This window comes from Lupinus angustifolius, chromosome LG20 (genome assembly GCF_001865875.1).
Source record: "Lupinus angustifolius cultivar Tanjil chromosome LG20, LupAngTanjil_v1.0, whole genome shotgun sequence".
NCBI lineage: Eukaryota > Viridiplantae > Streptophyta > Magnoliopsida > Fabales > Fabaceae > Lupinus > Lupinus angustifolius.
The window spans coordinates 20,914,954-20,933,519 of record NC_032028.1 but is presented as its reverse complement, the minus strand read 5'-3'; the positions used below and the strand labels follow the sequence as shown (position 1 = coordinate 20,933,519).

Below are 18,566 nucleotides of genomic sequence, written 5' to 3'. Positions count from 1 at the left end.
TAAAAAATCCTGCAAGTGCTTATTGATGAAGCAATAGTGTAGAATGTGATGAAGCAAGTTGGTTTCTATGTTGAATAAGATAGGGATGTGAATGAAAAAGGGACAAATGTAGCAAATAAAAACATGAATGCAGAAGAGCTAAAAATGGAAGAGGACCATGATGTTGGATTATGTTTCTGTTAGAGTTATACAAGTACCATGTTCTTATTGAAATATGCTTGTGAGTCCTTTTTTTTCATTTTTTTGATCAAGTTGTTAATATACATAAGAGTTAAGATCGAGGAGTGTTTAGTATTCCAAGTGTGAACGAAGAAGTCTCATATTGAGTAAAAATGGATGAGTTAAAGAGTACATAAGTGGATGAACCTATAGACCTAATGCCTTAAGGTTTTGGGTCAACGTGTGGTGTCAAACTCACTTATATGTTTCTTTCACTTGGCCCATAAATAAATGTTGTATCTCAAGTTTTGATGCTTTTTATGGGGAGAAGTTATTTGGGGTAGAATGATATTGATATATTCTGGGCCATAGTGATTATGCTATTTTGACAACTAGTATTATTTGTTTGGTGTGAAGTGAGTAGTGCTTACATTTTTCAAACTAGGCCTACACAGAAAAAAGAACTTTTAGTAGTGTACTTAATTGACAAGTACTAAAATCACTTAAAAATGGTTACAATCCCAAATGATGATTGTGGAAATGAAGATGTTCTATCTACGGTTTCACTTCATATATACTTGTTATAATTAATTAAAAAAATATTTAATTATTAAATTTTATTTAATATATTTTTCCAAATGACCAATCAGAAGAAATGACATATGAAGTAATACGTTTTTTGAGACATTGGATATGCTACTCTATGGTGTAGAAACCCGAGCCCGCAAAGTGTTGGACCGGCCCAACTCGGAAGGATTTAAAATTTGGTAATTATTATGTTGAGTATGCACCAACATCTTAGAAATAAGTTGATAGGATAAACGTTTGTTTTTTTGTTGGTATAAAGGGTCACTAGTAAGAAATTAATTTCTTTCGAGATATATAATTGTCCCTCCCGACAAATGTTGTTCATAGTAATTAAACTCTGGATTTTTAATCATTTTAAGGATTTAATATCTTATACAACTAAACCAACACCTACTAGATAAACATTTGTTTATTATAGTCAATTATACATAACAAATGGATAATCAATTTATCTCTTTTTAATGGAGAATTATTGAATCTCATTAAGATAAATATGATTAGAATGCCTAAACACAACCCTTATAAAATTGTCACATCGGACAAAATTCACTAAACTCTATCGAAGAATATTCATTTTACATTTCACAGTCGTCTTGCTTGCGAGTCTACGTAACTCTTGGGCATGTAGTTATATTAGAACATTGCATATATTATTTATATATTGAAAATGTAAAAATATATATTCACTCACTCAATACATTATTCATTATTTATTAAAATGATAATTATGAAATGAACACAAAGTGTAAAGTCAAAAATAATTAAAAATGAATTATGAATAATCAATACATATATCTTTTTCACATTATCATATATCATATATTTTTGTTTTTAATATATGATTTCAACATAAAAATTAAATGAAAGATGGTAACAAAGGTTACTACATCATCCAACATTTATATTTAATTATTGCTGATTAAAAAAAATACAAATGAATAAAAGAAAAGAAAATAGATACACTAACAGTTTAAGAGATTTATACACTATCAGTTTGTTCATTTTTAATCATCATTAATTCTTCAAAAAATAATATAAACAATTATGGATGATACATTAACTGTGTATTAATTTTTATACCAACAATACATAGATATTACACTCAAATTTTGATGTTATGACAGGTAGTGATCAATATTTTTGGTATTTTGTGGTCTTTTAGCAAGTATTCTACAAACATACATGAGGTTAACCCTCAAATCCGGTAGTTAGTACTATTCCAAGATTTAAACCCTTTAGTATGGTTTTAGAGGGTAACTGAATGGATGACTTTCGAAAATTTTCCCATTGTTTCGGAGTTGGATGAAGGAGAGAGAAGGTTTTGGAAGGTCTTTCAAACCCTTCAAAACCCTCCCAATTTGGGGTTTCGTTGAGATAATATCAAAATAGCTAAATATTTTTAAGAATATTATATAATTATACATTATTGTCTATTTCTCATTGTTAATTACATTTTGAAAGGAAAAATAAAAAATATTCTTACATTATCATTAGTTTACCCTCTATCTTCTAAATTTTATATTCTCAAACAAACGGGAGAATTTCCTTCCTTTTCCCTTCCCTTCCTCCCCCTTTGATCTCTCTCATTCCCGTTCTCTCATGACTCCCAAACAAAGCCTAAAAGTTCATATCAGGTGGTAGTTCTCTTACATTGCAACCAACCATCCGGGATGATAACAATAACAACCAAGCTTTAATCTAACTAGATTCGGTCGGCAACGAACCCTTGACAACTAAATATTTCAATGTCTGACCTGATTGCATGTAACAAATTGCAGATTCCATGCAGCCCCTAAAATTAAGAGCACCCATACATGATATCCAAACAGCATTTACTCCAATTAGACCTGCCCTCCAAATAAAGCTTAATTTGAAGGTTCTAACAGAAACCTCTGAAAATTCTTATTATACACAATACACCATGGCAATGCTTTTGTTTTTGCAGCACATTGGAAAGATCTGTGCTGGCATATTTAGCTTCTCAACCGAATTGTAAGATAAAATTTCATATGATGGATAAGATAATGGTTGCACCATTAGAAACATAACTAATCTCAAAAACTAAAAATAAGGCTCAGAACAAATGTGATTCTTAGTAATCAATAACGCATCAAATGAAATCAAATTGCTTCACTTATCGATGTGGTGGAGGAGGAGGCGGTGGCATGTTGGATTTCGCAAATCCCACCCACGCAACAATGCCAACTGCCAGAATTACCCATCCAAATATGTCATACTTCAGATCACTGCTTTTCTTTTTCTTTTGAGTCTGAAAAAACAAAACCAAACAAATATCAATGTCAGTTTCTACCTACATATTTGCACATCTCCTTAAAAATAAAATACACACACACACTATCCATTTCAAAGGCCGAATTCACCATGACATTAATTCAATCACTCTTAATCCCACAAGTACACAAGTCAGGGAACCTGAATTCCGAACAAAGTTAATGATGCAGTTTTGCTTCTAAAAAATCTAACTACTTGTAGTTAACAATAAAACATGATTTCAACAGAAAGGCACAGTATATTCCAGTGAACAAGTTCATTATTTCACTGCAACAACACTCCTTGAACGTGCCCACAACCAGAGAACATTTATATATTGATAAACACATGAACTTAAGTAACTAAACCTCAGTGCCAAAACAATTCATTAAAATTTCAAAACATATACTATGTATGGGTGCGTAAAGAAATCAACAGAAAAATATGAAATTGCATTAATCACAAAAAAAAGCAAGGTAGAGACAGACAGCTGAAACTTCTAAGCATTACCTTTGTGCCTGAAGAAGTAGAAGGTCCAGCTGGCCCGGCTGCCTGCTGCTGTTGACCAAACCCGTGCTTATGGATTTCTACATGCAGCTCAGGAGCCTTCAAAAAATAGGTGTTAGTAACTGAATTTGTCCGGTGACAGTTTGAGAACATGTTGGTGAGCAATTTTTTCAATGAACAAGAGTATATTAGCAAGAATGAGAATATAAGGCAGGATGATATGTTACCCTCCAAAAACACCAGCGGACAGAAACATAAATAAATACAAAAAGGAACATATCAGTTTGAAAGCATAGTCCAAATACTTTGTGAAACTGGTAGACAAACTCAAATCTTTGACCACATACAAGGCCACAAACAGTGAATAGCTATTAAGTATTAACATTTAGCAGGGTAAACATGAATTATTTTCAATTAAAAAACACTCAATCAGTCAATGTGTTTATATATAATTCATCAATAGAATATGTCAAGGTCCTACGCCATATTGATTTTATTCAGCATTCACGAATCAACCATCTCTTTATAGTCCTACTCTCCTCTGTATCAATATTGTTGGCATAGGTTGTTCAGTATCTTCCGGCCGCCTATGATTTTCCCTTTGGACTTGCACTTTTCCTGCTTACTAAATTGGTTCAGTTTTGGTTCTCATAAAGATGACAATGATCATTTTTTGCAGTCCAGGAGTGTATTTGGCTAAAAAGGAACAATACAATTTATAGGGTTACATTTAGGTATACTCCGGCGTAAATGAGCTCAATATCGGGACGGGGTAGATATGAAGAGAGATTGGCATGCTTTGTTGCATACTTGTATGTCCCTTTTGAGTAGTTTCTAGGTATTTCTTTGTGTCAGAGGATTTCTTATCCCCTTGTAAAGTTATCCCTTATTTTCTAATAATATTTCCTTTCTTTGCCACTCAACCTAGATTTTAGTTTTCTGTACCAAGACAGGAAACAGATTAAAAAACCCATTTCAAAACTGAAAAAAATTGCAATAGCCATTTGCCCATTTCCATATTACACTGACGTATCATAGCTTTCCAACAGCACGAATGCATTATAATAGAATACAAATCCATTCCGAAAAATAACATACCTTGGCAGCCACTTCCAACGATTTCTGGTAAAGTTCATTTGTAGAATCCTATAGAAAACAGAATGACACTGTTACAAATTATTTTGACAAAGTACTAAGCTTCTTCTCATACATCGATGAGAGTGTAACTGGTTTCAGACCGAAAACGTACCTCATCAAAAGCTTGCTGAACCCTAAACCCTAAACATCAATGAGAGTGTAACTGGAGTCAGACCGAAAACGTACCTCATCAACAGCTTGCTGAAAGTACTCAGCTGCCTTATCAAAATAAGGTTTGGCCTCCTCCTGATCTGGAATTAAAAATGCCTGTGAAGTGTAAGCATTTCCCAGGCACCATAGAGTATCATGCTTCTTGGGATTAATCGCCAATGCCTCCTCCAGCTTGGAAACAGCCTCTGCAAATCAAATGAGAAACCCACAATTGAAAATTCAAAATCAAAGTTCTGGAATGTTCACCATAATACTAGGGGATGTTTGGTACGTTCGTTATTTTCCATTTTCAATTGATATTTCTCATAGATAATGACAGAGCACAACACACATTTTTTTTTACATTTTGATCACAAAATGAAAAAAAAAAAAAAGGCCGCATTCTCATAATTATCTATAAAAATATCAACTAAGAAAAAAAAACAACTAATCATAAACACTCTCTTATAAGTTCCACACTGCATTTTTTTCACTTTCTGGAAATTCAAAAGACTAATACAATAAATGAAAATTCCTCTAATTTTTTTAATAACCATAAGCATTGCATATTTCAAGTTTAAACAAACAACCCAGATACAATTTAATACAAAAAATTTAACTTTACATAAGAAAAAAAAACACAGGACAATGAATTAGCACCTTGGGTCATTTTCTTTGATTCAGGCAAACCCTGAAACTGAGATAACTCTAATAAAGCTCCTCCCCATCTTGTCAAATTCTGCAAATATTAAATTTTCAGTAAACAAATTATTTGCTAAAATTTCATTCAGAAAAATAATCCACAAACAAATATTAGACCAATTCAGAAAAAAAAAAACGAAATAAGTCTATCAAATTAATAATAATAATAATAATAAATAAAAATAGGTATAGAGAAAGAGGGAAATCTGACGTCAGCATCGAGAGGGTTTATGGCGTATTCGGCTTCTGCAGTTTTGCGAGCATGCTCGAAGAAGAAGAGGCGATCGAACTCATTCTGTTGCAAATCCATTCTCTCAATTACTCAAACTCTGAATCGTGAGAGGTTTTGCTACTTTTGATTTAGGGTTTAGGGTTTTTGTATGTGAAGATTTTGCATTTCCTTCTAGATCTAACGGCTTAGGAGGGTTTGTCTTATCCCAATTTTTGTTTTAAGAATTGATGTTTTTAATTCATATTTATAAAAATGAGGATGACATGTAAAATTGTGCACATTATAGAGAATTAAGTTTGTGAGTAATGCTATAAAGATATAAGGAAAAACAATTTAGTAGGTGAAAATAACATATGTGTATCACTTAAAATTAATTTGATTTTATGTTTAGAGGTTGATATAGAGGTTATATATGTTTGATGGGGTGATCGATGGAGAGATGTTGAAGGAAGCGAAAAGATTTATATATAGTTTTTATTGATTTGGAGAATGTGCATGATAAGGTGTCTCGAGATGTATTATGAAAAGCTTTATAGAAAGAAAGTGTTTGTATTACCCACATTTGGGCAATCAATGATATATATGCTGAGGACAAAGCTAGTCGCATACGATTTTTCATATTGCCTACATTGGTATCGATGTGTTCATTAGGTATATCAAAGAATTGGTACCACATGTGTATGTTTTTTGCTAATGATATTGTCTTAGTTGGAGACTCGATAGAGGAATTAAATGAGAAACTATAAATATGGAGACAAACTTTATAAGTATATGACTTTTGAAAGTCGGGGTAATACAAAATATATGAAATGTAAGTTTAGCAAGAGACATACATACCTTGTATAGGTAAAATTCGGAGATGATATCATATTACAACTCATTAGATTTAAGTATTTGTCGTCAATCATACAACGCAATTAAATAATTGTCTAAGATGTAAACCATATAATACAAGCATGATTGATGAAATGATGAAGTGCTTCAAGTGTCATATATGATAGAAATATATCACAGAACCTTACAGAGAAATTTTACTATACAACTATAAGACCTGCAATATTATGAGATCGAATATTGGACAATAAAGTGTTAAAAGAGAATAAACTTTATATAGCAGAGATGAAAATATTATGTTGAATGAATGAGATACTAGACGAGATATGATTACAAATGAATACATTAAGGGGAAATTTGAGTAGCGTATATTATATAAAAGGTTGTAGAATTGTGCATTAGATAATTTTTTTGTACTACCAAAGATATGCTCTCACCCTTTTTGGATAAGGAACTAATCTCTTTCGAGGCTCATGACTACCTTTCTCAACAAATGTTGCTCCCATGAATCTCATTGGCATATTAGATGGTTTGAACATGTAAATAAGAGACCACTAATAGCATCATTTTGGAGGGCATGTGATATAAAAGTTAAACCAATTTCTAGAAGAAGAAAAATGCTGAAATAAGCAAAATGATTGAGTATTTATAGATCATTATTTTATCAATAACACAATTGATGATAAAAATATACAACCCAACCACCACCATTATGACTTGAAGATTATATCTTAATCTAGCATACTTTCTTTATTTCAACTCTTAAAGGGAAATACTTATTATCATGACTTGAAATTTATGAAGAAAGGAAACTTAAAACTACCTTATCATGTCTCATAATTTAAAGGTTTAATTACTTTGTAAATCCTTGAACTATTTGAAAATTTGAAAATTTGTAATTAGGTCCTTGGATTTTAAAATCATTTGTAATTAGTCCTTGAACTTTAATGTCCCTAACCAAATCACTAACCTCTAAAATCTTTTCTTTTTTTAGCCTTAAACAATAAATACAATGAAAGATCCATACATGTTCAACTATGATCAATCCAAGTAGGAAGAGGTCTTTTTTCGGTATAACCAAGAATATCCCCTCATCTTATTAGTAAGGAACTAATCTCTTTCAGGGTGCGTAACTGTCCCTTTCAACAAATGTCATTCGTAAGAATCAAACATTTGACATTTTGGTCTATCTGATGATTTAATGAGTCCTTAAACCACTAGATCAATGCTTTGTTGGTACGAAGGAAGGGGTCAGAGACTGAGAGAACAGTAATGCAGATATATAAGCACCATGTTCATTCTAAATTGAAAGCAATAGATATGATATTATCACACATGAATCAGTTACAACAGAATATAACATTTATAATAGAATTGACATGGTCTCTACAAATCAATGTCAAGTGAACCTACGTGTGATAAATAACAATGAAGGTGTACAACATTTGTTATGTCTTCACCTAAGTTGTCATAAGACAACTGAAGATACTGTACACCAATTCCTAGTACCATTTTTGCCTACAACACTTATCAGCAATGCAAGTATGCAACTACTTGTGGCTACTTCAGAAATTCCTATAATTATCTTTAATCGCAAGGCCGAAAAGGGTGAATGATTTAAATGAGGCAGATAACCACTTAGTGCTACTGGTGTCATGTGCTTCCTGGAGCATCATTTCCTGTAGGTGGCTTGCGATTTAAATATCGAATAACAGCATCTTCAACCCTGTTCAAGTTGTCAAACAAGATATGAAATTTCATAGTGAATAGATTTTCGGCCATTGCCGCTAGCAAAACCATTTTAATAATTGCAAATGAAATGAATCAAAATCATCCGATGGGTCATGTCCTTATGGGATGAAGGGAAGTGTATAAATACATCATCCTCTCCTAAACTCAACAATGAAGTTGGATTCTAAATTAGTGTTGTCTTCAAGCCACTCATAACCAAGTCCAATGGATGGTAATGAAATTATTTTCAAGGACAAGCAAAAGTAAATTATAAAATAAAATTGAACATTGAAGGACAAAAAGCTAAAGCTTACCATGGTTGGTTGAAGAATTCTGATCGGCCTTCTTTTTCAGCATTGCGACTGGGTTCTCCAGCTACAAATTTCAAATCCTTGCTTTGAGACTCAATCAAGGCATTAATAAATTCTACTGGCGATTGACTGAAACCAAGAAAGAATGCCCGTCTCCTACGGTGCTCGTGAATTTTTCTAATGATTCCACATATTGCTTCATCACATGTATCAATCTCTTTATTCTTCTCCACACTAGCCAATAATGCAGACAACTCCCTCTGAATAGGAAAAGGAATATCAACCGTCACATCATAACAAGCAGTTCCAGCTGGACTGTTTCCTGAGAGTTTAATCTTATGCTCCAACAATATCGGCTGTGGAGGGAACAAATGATGTGATATTTTCTGTGAAACCATAGTAAACTTCACCTTTTCATCCCCAAATACTTTCTGAAGAGGCTGATCGCAGTGAAAGAAAGAAGGGTCATTTGGGTTTTGCAATTTCCTGGCCTTCACATAATGCCAGATTGCAGCAATAACTCTTGGGCGGGTATCAACCTCAATACCAAGAACTTCTGTCAATGCTTGTGATAGTTTAAACTTCTCAGGTACATAATTCATTTCCAACCGGATACTCGCTGTGAATTCTTCATCTCCTTTCCTCTTAACTTCAAAACCTTCATGAGGAGCAGGTGATCGGGAATTCTCCCAAATAATCACGTGATTATCAGGATAGAGTGTCTGATCCAAAGAAATGGTTACTCTTCTGAAGAAAGCTGAGAACTTGGGATACAATACAGATGACTTCTGGACTACTCCTGGCTGATCAGGGTCAACACCATCTTCCAATATTCTCCCAACTATCTTAAGCGTCCAGGTAGGAAGCTCGGCATTTGGCTTCTTAGGAATCGTGCGAACTTGATTAGCAAAGGTATTAAAAACATATATGCGAAGAGTTTTCTGAATACAAGGTGGATTCTTGAGCGCTTCCTGTATATCAACCTTCTTTCTAGAAAGCGAAGCATCGACGCGAGACTCAAACTCGAGAAGCTGGGTGTACAGAGCAGACTGAGGCAGTATAGCAGCCACTTTCTCATGAAGCTGTTTCTCAGGGAGCTTCTGCTTCTTCCTCCGAGTCAACGCAGCAGGCGTGAGTTCCATCGGTCTCAAAGGCGAGAAGCTATTCATAGGCGAAAATCCAACAGGCCGCACAGGCGGTTTCAGAGGCATCCGCTTCCCGCTCGCATTGCCAGGCGTCGAACCCAATGTCGGCGACACCCCTAAATTCCCCAAACCACCAGATTGGTTCTGATTAAGAGTCAATCCTTGGGCCTGCAAATGGGCCTGGAGCTGAGCATGAGCCGCTGCTTGGGCATGAGCCGCTGCTTGGGCATGAGCAGCCTTAGACTGTGCTTGGGCAATGGCATGGGCTTGGGAAAGTTGAAACTGGCCTTGAAAACCAGCACCAATTTGAGCTTGTCCTTGTGATTGTGAAAATCCAGGGTTTGATGGAATTGAAGTAACATTTCCAAAGGGTGATGAAGAGGACCCAGTTCCCTTTGAAGAGTTATTATTGTTCACAGACATCACTATCTAAAACCCTAATCAACTAAAAAGGGGCAAAATATGCATATATCTAAATCAATACATAAAATAGATAAAAATCTAATCTTTTTTAAGACCCAAATGTAAAGATCTTAACTTTAACTACTAATCTCAACCTCTGAACTAAGTGGGATATACCCAACAAAAAATCAAGTGTCAAATTCACAATTCTGATAATTTTGAATTCAAAAACATGTGAATCAGATTGTGGATCTAGTATGTTTTTACCTCGATCTGGGTTAGAGGATCCTTTGAGAGTAGGACTAGGGTTGAACACGATGATTTTGTGGGTTTTGGAATTGTTGTAGAGAGAGAAATCTGAGAGGAAAATCCAATGGCTGAAATTTGAGGAGAGAGGAGTTCGTGTGAGAGAGTTGAAGAGTTAAAATTATCAATCAATAAGTTCAACAGAATTGGAATTATTCTGTTGTAATTGTTTGTAAGATGTTGAAAAATTATAAGATGGCAATATTGAGTTATATATTATGAATGGTAATATTTATATTTATAAATTATTGTATATATGAGTAATAATATTTCCTATAAATTTTAATGTTATAAGGAAAATTGTATATCATTTATAAATTAATTATTAATAATAAAATATTACTTTATGATTAGTGATTCGTATATATTGTTGGGGTGAGTGGGGGTGACACTATTGGTTCATCCAATTTAACTTAGTCATGATTGACCTTGAATATAGTTGGATTTTATAGAATCTATGACCGAATTCAGGTTCAAAAATTAGATTTAGTCAATATTTAAGGTTAGATAAATGACAAAGGTAATATGGTTTGACATGTCCCATGATCCGCCATTTGTCTATGTACATATTTATATTATTATAAGAGAGTAATGACATATTTTTTGCTCAAAGTATAATTTGAATATCTAATTTTTCACCATATATACATATATGTAAATGATTAATAAAATATCTATATATATCATTTCATATGTCAATTGATATATTGAGAATAATAAGTAATATTAAGATGACTTTATCTAAAGTAATATGTATTATATTTAATTTGATCTAGGATCAAGTTCAAAAACTAATCTGATCGACATTTGGGATAATGTTAGCTTCCGAGACTAGAGTCAGATTCGAGTTCAAAAATAATTCAATCTAGAATCGAGTAAGCGACAAACCATACCCAACCAATGTTCAGCCGTAATACATTGCATCCATATTAGACGAAAATAAATACCTCAAGTTTTTAAAAATAGTTTATTTAATAACTTTTTGAAAACCCCACCTTAGTTTATCTTCATATGAATAGAAATAGAAGAGAAAGAGACGCCGAGAGATTGAAGAGAAACACCTACTTTCTCTTCTTTAGTTTAAAAGAGAAAGTGAGAGGAGAGAAGAAAATGAGCATCAAACTCACATAAAAGTTTTTCTCTCCACAAGTAGAGAGGAAGTTTGAGAGAGAGCAATGGTTTGAAATAACAAAACTAATCATCATTTTTTATCTTTTAAACTATCTTTTCTTGTTATTATATGAATATTTTTATCATTCAAAAATTCATATATACTCCTTTCTTTTTTTCTTCTATCAAACCAAACAATACAAAAATCTACTATATTTCTTTCTCCTCTTTCTTTCTCACATCTCTCTTATTTTATTTTTCACTCTTCAAGCAAATAAAGCAACCAGTGCATCCAAACAAAATACTTTGAAAATTGAGACTGACCTAATTTTAAAATTTTAAAGTTGCACTTTTCATAGTTTTAGACTTTTAGGGTTTATTTGGGAGTTGGATTTTGGAGGAAAATGAATGGAAAGGGAAGGCTTGGGAGTCATGTCACAAGTGTATTTATTGGCTCTCAAACCTTCCATTTTCCTTCATTCCCCTCTAAAACTCAATTTCCAGACTAACCCTTAGTAGGAATTTTAGAGCCATTCCGCTTAAAATTTGAGCCTAGCCTGAATCAGATTGTGGATCCAAAAGGGCTTTATCTCAATCTGGGCTTAGAGGATCCATTAAGACTGAGACTAGGGTTCAACAATCAACACCATGATTTTGTGGGTGTTGGAATGTTAATGAGGAATGCATAAGCATCGGTAAACCTGACATACCCTCTTATATATAAAAATTTCGAATGAATAACACATGTCTCAATCTAATTAAAAAATGTCACTTAATTAAACATACAAATTATAAAATTAGAAAATAATTTTTTTATATTACGAAATTTGATTTACTTGGAACTACGTAATTTGTCATTGTTAAAAAAAAACAATAGTGTCAACAAATAGTGCATGATGATATATTTTCCAGCCAAACTTATTTAATCACTTCATTTCATGTAGTATTTCAACTATTTTTGTGTGACCATTCTCTTTTAATGTGTTTGCATAGGTTGAATATGTCACAAATCTCTACCACCTTAGCAAGTGATAAATTGTAAATGTTTATTCATTGTTTGACAATAGAGTAAAATTTTATGTTTTTTGTATACTCTTAATTGAACAGCTTTGAAATTTTGATGTAAATATCTCTAAATCATGAAACAGACAACATAAATAAATTAACAAAAAAACTTTGACATTTGAACTTTGAAGCTTATTACTAACAATAGATTTTACTTTCCATTTTCACTGCCTCAAGAGCAAATATGAAAGGAACAAAAGATACATCAACAAGCTTCTTAACATTGACCCTATGCCATTCAAGTAGTTTCACATAGTGACATACTTTTGTGGCTTACTAGTTAAAGGTCAAACATTAGAAGCTTGAACTAAAAGCAACATCAGATTAACATCGGGGAAGAGGCGAACTCGATTTCTACCTCTCTCGAATTATTTGGAGTTCCTGCATGCCCTTTATTTTTAGTTTTATTATTAGATGATTCATTTCAAGCAACTCTTCTTATTTCTTGAAATTTAGACTTGAAGGTTCAAGCTAGCATCACAGCACAATTGTGAATAAAAGGGTTAAGTTTGGTGCTGCTACATACAATTTGTTTCCAAGGCAATTTCTCAAAAGCTGGATCAGGGAAACAAGTGTATATAGTTAAGGCTCTTTCTGAATAAGAAAGAGAAGTTGCACCAATAACAAGTAGCTTATTACCAAGAGACTTAAAAGCTACACCCCAACCTCCTTGTGCATCAGCTCTTACAGGAACTGTTCCTAACTTCTTCCATGAGTTGCTTTCCTTCAGATACACCTTTACCTCATTTGAGGAAGCATCAAGTGTGTATAACTCGTTGTTGGCAACCGCGACAAGCGGAGGAGACCGCGAACTCGAAAGAAGAATATCTTTCAGCATGTTGGGAATCAAGTTCCAACTGTTAGTCTTTTGGTCGAAGAATTCGCCACAAGTGAGGTCATTATGTTGCTCATCTTGTCCTCCTATTACATAGAACTTGTTATCCATATAGCAGCCTGAACAAAACTTCCTCTTTCGAATCATTTTCGGAAGGGTTTCCCAAGAGTGGCTTTCTGAGTTGTATCTCTCAGCAGAACTAAGAACTTCCCTACAAGTTTTTGTCTCAAGTCCACCAGCAACAAAAGCATAGATACCACAAGATGCTGATGCAAAAAGACACCTTGAAGTGTTCATTGAAGGACCCTTGAACCATTCATTTGTAGGTAACTCATACCTCCAAATAACAGCTCCATCAATCTCCTTGCCTGAAACAAAAAGATTAGTACCTGCTGAAAATGATTCCTTATCACCATACTCAAAACTATAATCTGATGGAATAATAGGGAGTTTCTTGCAGCACTTGAAATTTTCATCAAAAGCACACCAATTACTTTCTCCACTTGCTAACATGAACACACTTGGTTCTTTGAATCCTATTTCTCTTCTGATTTTATAAACTTCACCCTTTTTCAATGCTGCAAGAAACTGTTTGTTCAGAACACATAGCTTCCAGTGTTCTGATATTGGGAATCTGGCAAGTATCATTGTCTCTAGCTCATCACTGAGACATGGAACATCATAATCTGCATCCTGAGGTTCTTGACCCGAGGAGGAACCGGTCGCTTTCGAGGTTAGCAACTCTAGAATTCTCATATTTTCCGGTGAGAAATTATGAGAATTCATGCAAATGCCACCACCAAAAGTCCAAACTGACCATGTTTTTTTCCTAGACATACTAAAGCCTTGTGTTTCTATTACACCTTGTTGTTAAGTATCTGTAACTGCAGACAGAAAATTAAGGTCTTAGGTACAAGAGTTACTAGCTTGAAATCTCAAACATTAAGAACAAGAAACAGAAAGTATCTGATATGGCATATGAAACTGTTAGCTCATATGGCATAACATAATCATAGTTTTTCATTGAAGAAACATAAGTGAGATATAGAATCTCAAAAATCATAAATAAAAAACAAATGTCATTTTCATTGATTGAATGTTGTTGTCTCAAACATTAGGATGTTGAAAACAAAGTGACAATTTTGTTGATTGACCAAATAAGATGGAAATTTAAGAAATGTAAGAAATGAAATAATGTAAGGTAGTGTTAGGTGCGCGGACAAAATAGGATGGAACAAAACCGAACATTTGGTTCTACTGAACCGAAATGTTTTCGGAATTTTGTTCCGTCTTGTTATGACGTGTCTACCAAACACTACCTAAAATTTCACCCTGGGAACTAACAATGACTAGTTGACTACAGAAGAATTTAGAGCTGAAACTATTTCTCAGTGGTTTTAGTTATGACAATTGAAAAATAGATATGTAATAGAATAATAGATGCATACCTCTAGAAGAATCCTGAGCAGAAAAATTATCAACTTTTCACTTCATGGGGTTGATAAGCTTTCAATAGTTAACACAAAAACATGCAAAGAAACAGAAAAATATCATAGTTTTAATTTAGAGGGGATAAGAAGCTTCTAAGACAAGGGATTTGTGCATAGTTTCTTAGATATGTAGAACACACAAAAAAGGCTACAAAGAGAAATGAAAAACACACTAAGACAAAGCATACAAAAAGAGATAAAGAAGTGAAGAAAAAGAGGAAAAGGTAGAAAGATTGAAAGAAGTTACATTACAGAAACAAGAGATAAAAAAGAGAGAAAAGAGACATGTTTTGAGTTTCTTAGACTAGTTTTTTAGGCCTTGTTGGAGTTAACATAAGAGACATGTGAAGTTGAAATGAGAAGAAGCATTGAAGGAAGAGGAAGAGAGTGAAGAAGGAGATGGCAAAAGTGACTTGGTGTGAGGAATGAATCCATTAAAGTGAAGAAGAAAAGAGAAAAAGAGAGAGAGATTCAACATGGAGATATCTCCATTTGTTAAGAAAATATATACTTAAGTTAGTACATAACCTTTGTTTAACCAATATTTTAATTAATTAATCATTAAGGGCACTAACATCATTTTTTTGTTTTTATTAGCCATTTTAGAAAGAAATAAAAGGTAGCTATAGCTTTGTTGTTAACATAATCTAACCATAAATATTATTATTGATGCCGATTCACATTTTAATATTTTTATGGTCTCGTATGAGGGCTAATTTACTAATTTCAGAAGTATGAGTACGGTATAAAGTTAGGTTTAACACTTTTCTAGACCTTGATTTTTTGACATATGTTTTAGTGATTTACCTATGTAGTTTGGTTTTTCACATGTGTTTAAAAAATTCAATACTATACAAATTTATTACTATTATTATAAAGTAATGGTTAAAATAGAAAGAAAAAAACAATAATGATAAAATAGTTTAGTAAGTTGTTAAAAAATATTTATTAAAAAGATAAAAGGGATCAATACAACAAAGTTAAAGATTGTTAGTGGGGTTGACAATGCATCACACCAATTTGACATTCGTTCGGAACTCGATTCATTATTTAGCTCAATAAACTTGGTTAATGAACCAAATGAGTCGAATTCGAGCTAAAAATTAAGTTCGTTAATTAAACGAATCGAAGTTGAATCAAGTATAGTTCAATTTGTTAGGTTCATTAACTAACTTAATTATATTGTGGTTATAAATATGTCTATACATTGTATATATATGTCTTTAACTTTATACACATTAAATAAATAATCAACAATCAAGCTGAAAAATTGAATCAATCGAGCTAATGAATTGAACTAAAAATTGTGTTAACTTTTTGACGAACCAAAACAATTCGAGCTAACGTATCAAATAGGAAAATTTACGAATTTCAATTAAGACGAATTTGAGGTATAAAAATAGTTTGTTTCAAACCCAAGTCGAAATTCGAGCATAGCAAATTCTTATTGAGCTAAACCATGGTTTGACTCGCTTCGGCTGATTCCAAACCCTAGTGTTAGTGGTAAACCCTCATCCTTCTCATAATAGCAAAAATCAAATCCAATGCCTTATCTAAACCTATCTCCATGGCATTGTTTGAATTTCAAAGGTAATAGGGCGCTTCCCATTCATATATTAAGTGAATCATTTGTGGTTGCTACTTTTTTTGGGTAGTACCAAGGGTAAGGAACTAATCCCTTCTGGGATGTGTAGCTACTCCTCCCAATAAATGTCCTCATGTACAAGAATTAAATCTTTGACCTTTTGGTCATCCTGTGGATCTAACAGTGCCTTATGTCACTAGACCAACGCCTTATACTATAATCGTGAAACCCTAATTCCTCTCATCTCATGGATGCAATATACAAGTATATTACATAAAATGATACTATATTCATGTACCCAAAAAATGGTACTATATTTGTGAAACCCTAATTCCTACATTAGATTAGACAGTACATATACATAAAATAAATTTGGGTTACATAAATGTGTGATAGTTTTGGATCTTTTAAAGAATGAAAATGATTCTTTTATATAAAATGGACAAATACATTTAATGTAATTGTTTAGAAGGTTGTGACTTATCATTTTATGGTAATTTGTGTAAGACATGATTTATCATTTAGTATAGAGTTAATTTCTATTTTTGAAATTTTAAATTTACAAAAGAAGTTTTTATGTCACGTTATAGAGGGCCTCGTTTCAAACAAATACGTCGTCTAGGAGTTTTACCAGGACTAACTAGTAAAAGGCCCACAGTTATAGTCGGAAGCGAACTTAGAAACCAATCGCGCTCTAGTAAAAAAATCCAATATCGTATTCGTTTAGAAGAAAAACAAAAATTGCGTTTTCATTATGGTCTTACATAACAACACTTGCTTAAATACGTTCATATAGCCAGAAAAGCGAAGGGGTCAATAGGTGAGGTGTTACTACAATTACTTGAAATGTGTTTGGACAACATACATTTTCGATTGGGTATGGTTTCGACTATTCATCAAGCCCGCCAATTAGTTAACCATAGGCATGTTTTAGTTAATGGTCATATGGTTAATATACCAAGTTATCGTTGTAAACCTCAAGATATCATTACAACGAAGGATGAACCAAAATCTAAAGCTTTGATTGAATTTGCACCCTCTCAAATATTGGAGCGTTCATTATTAGGTGAAGATTATAATAGGTGACAAAAATAAGTATCTAATGATCATTACTTTTTTAATGAAATAATTTTTAAATTTAATAGTCTCATTTTTCCTCGAATTGTAGTACTGAACTCTTCAGTATCCGAAATGAATGTTTCTATACACCTTTTATTGTTAAAGCAACATGAAACTGATTTACAAATATGCACCATCATCTCTAACCCAAACATGTTATGTGATAACACATTTTTATGGTTATTCTAAAATCTTAATGGTGGAAATAAGGTAAAAGCTAATATTTAGTTCTTATGTTGAAGTTATTTATAAAAAAATTCAGAACACTATCATGTGGGTGGTGTAAATTTTTTTTTGTAGAATAAATCACATCCAATCTATTAACTATATAATAAAAAAGGTTCTCCTGTTAACTTTTTATTCATTTTTTCCTTCTAAAATGATTTCACCTCCTTCATGTGTATATTCTCATACTATATATTTCCTTGACTTATTATAATAATATGATAATATTAAATCTATTATTGCATTACTTAATAATTTCAAAACAAAAAACATGGCATTGAGTCTTTATCTATGATAGCTACACTATATATTAAATTTCCTTATTATAATGATATAATAATATTAAACTCATTATTGTATTTATTAATAATTTCAAAACAAAAAACATGGCATTGGACCTTTATCTATGATGACTACACTTTATATTTCATTTCATTATTATAATAATATAATAATAATAAATTCATTATTGCATTTCTTAATAATTTCAAAACAAAAAACATGACATTTTGCATTTGTCTGTGATGGCTACACGTCACACTAAATCTATTTACTATGTAATAAAAAAAAAGCTCATGATGGTGTCATCGACTCATCGTTGGACACGGACTTACAATGCATCGACCACACTCTATCCGCTTCTCATAAAAATATCATATTTT

The 18,566-nt window shown here is 32.6% G+C and overlaps 3 protein-coding genes across 4 annotated transcripts; all 3 read right to left on the bottom strand.

Annotated features, from left to right (window-relative positions):
* On the bottom strand, positions 2,613-11,554 carry LOC109336144 (mitochondrial import receptor subunit TOM20-like). Its single transcript, XM_019572554.1, has 8 exons — positions 11,541-11,554; positions 5,726-5,863; positions 5,473-5,551; positions 4,849-5,018; positions 4,624-4,671; positions 3,529-3,624; positions 2,848-3,016; positions 2,613-2,813 (listed from the first exon to the last, which is right to left on the bottom strand). Exons 2-7 carry the CDS (start codon positions 5,822-5,824, stop codon positions 2,882-2,884), a joined length of 627 nt encoding a protein of 208 aa, XP_019428099.1. The 5' UTR covers positions 5,825-5,863; positions 11,541-11,554; the 3' UTR covers positions 2,613-2,813; positions 2,848-2,881.
* LOC109336142 (SWI/SNF complex component SNF12 homolog) lies at positions 7,971-10,605 on the bottom strand. Of its 2 annotated transcripts, XM_019572551.1 has the most exons (3): positions 10,437-10,605; positions 8,626-10,212; positions 7,971-8,306 (listed from the first exon to the last, which is right to left on the bottom strand). In XM_019572551.1, the coding sequence occupies exons 2-3, from the start codon at positions 10,188-10,190 to the stop codon at positions 8,234-8,236; spliced, it is 1,638 nt and encodes a 545-aa protein (XP_019428096.1). In that variant the 5' UTR covers positions 10,191-10,212; positions 10,437-10,605; the 3' UTR covers positions 7,971-8,233. The 2 variants fall into 2 exon arrangements, with proteins under 2 accessions (XP_019428096.1, XP_019428095.1); XM_019572550.1 differs by having other exon boundaries at positions 8,626-10,605.
* LOC109336143 (F-box/kelch-repeat protein At3g27150-like) lies at positions 13,036-15,437 on the bottom strand. The gene is made up of 2 exons (XM_019572553.1): positions 14,934-15,437; positions 13,036-14,369 (listed from the first exon to the last, which is right to left on the bottom strand). The coding sequence occupies exon 2, from the start codon at positions 14,320-14,322 to the stop codon at positions 13,117-13,119; it is 1,206 nt and encodes a 401-aa protein (XP_019428098.1). The 5' UTR covers positions 14,323-14,369; positions 14,934-15,437; the 3' UTR covers positions 13,036-13,116.

Bases quoted from the DNA above. Each gene is read 5' to 3' on its own strand.
- LOC109336144 (XM_019572554.1), bottom strand. From the start codon at position 5,824: ATGGATTTGCAACAGAATGAGTTCGATCGCCTCTTCTTCTTCGAGCAT. The intron at 5,552-5,725 runs GTCAGATTTCCC...TAATATTTGCAG, and splicing joins TAAACCCTCTCGATGCTGAC to AATTTGACAAGATGGGGAGG. The intron at 3,017-3,528 runs GTAATGCTTAGA...TTGTTTTTTCAG, and splicing joins CTACTTCTTCAGGCACAAAG to ACTCAAAAGAAAAAGAAAAG.
- LOC109336142 (XM_019572550.1), bottom strand. From the start codon at position 10,190: ATGTCTGTGAACAATAATAACTCTTCAAAGGGAACTGGGTCCTCTTCA. The intron at 8,307-8,625 runs GTAAGCTTTAGC...CAACTTGAACAG, and splicing joins GAATTCTTCAACCAACCATG to GGTTGAAGATGCTGTTATTC.
- LOC109336143 (XM_019572553.1), bottom strand. From the start codon at position 14,322: ATGTCTAGGAAAAAAACATGGTCAGTTTGGACTTTTGGTGGTGGCATT.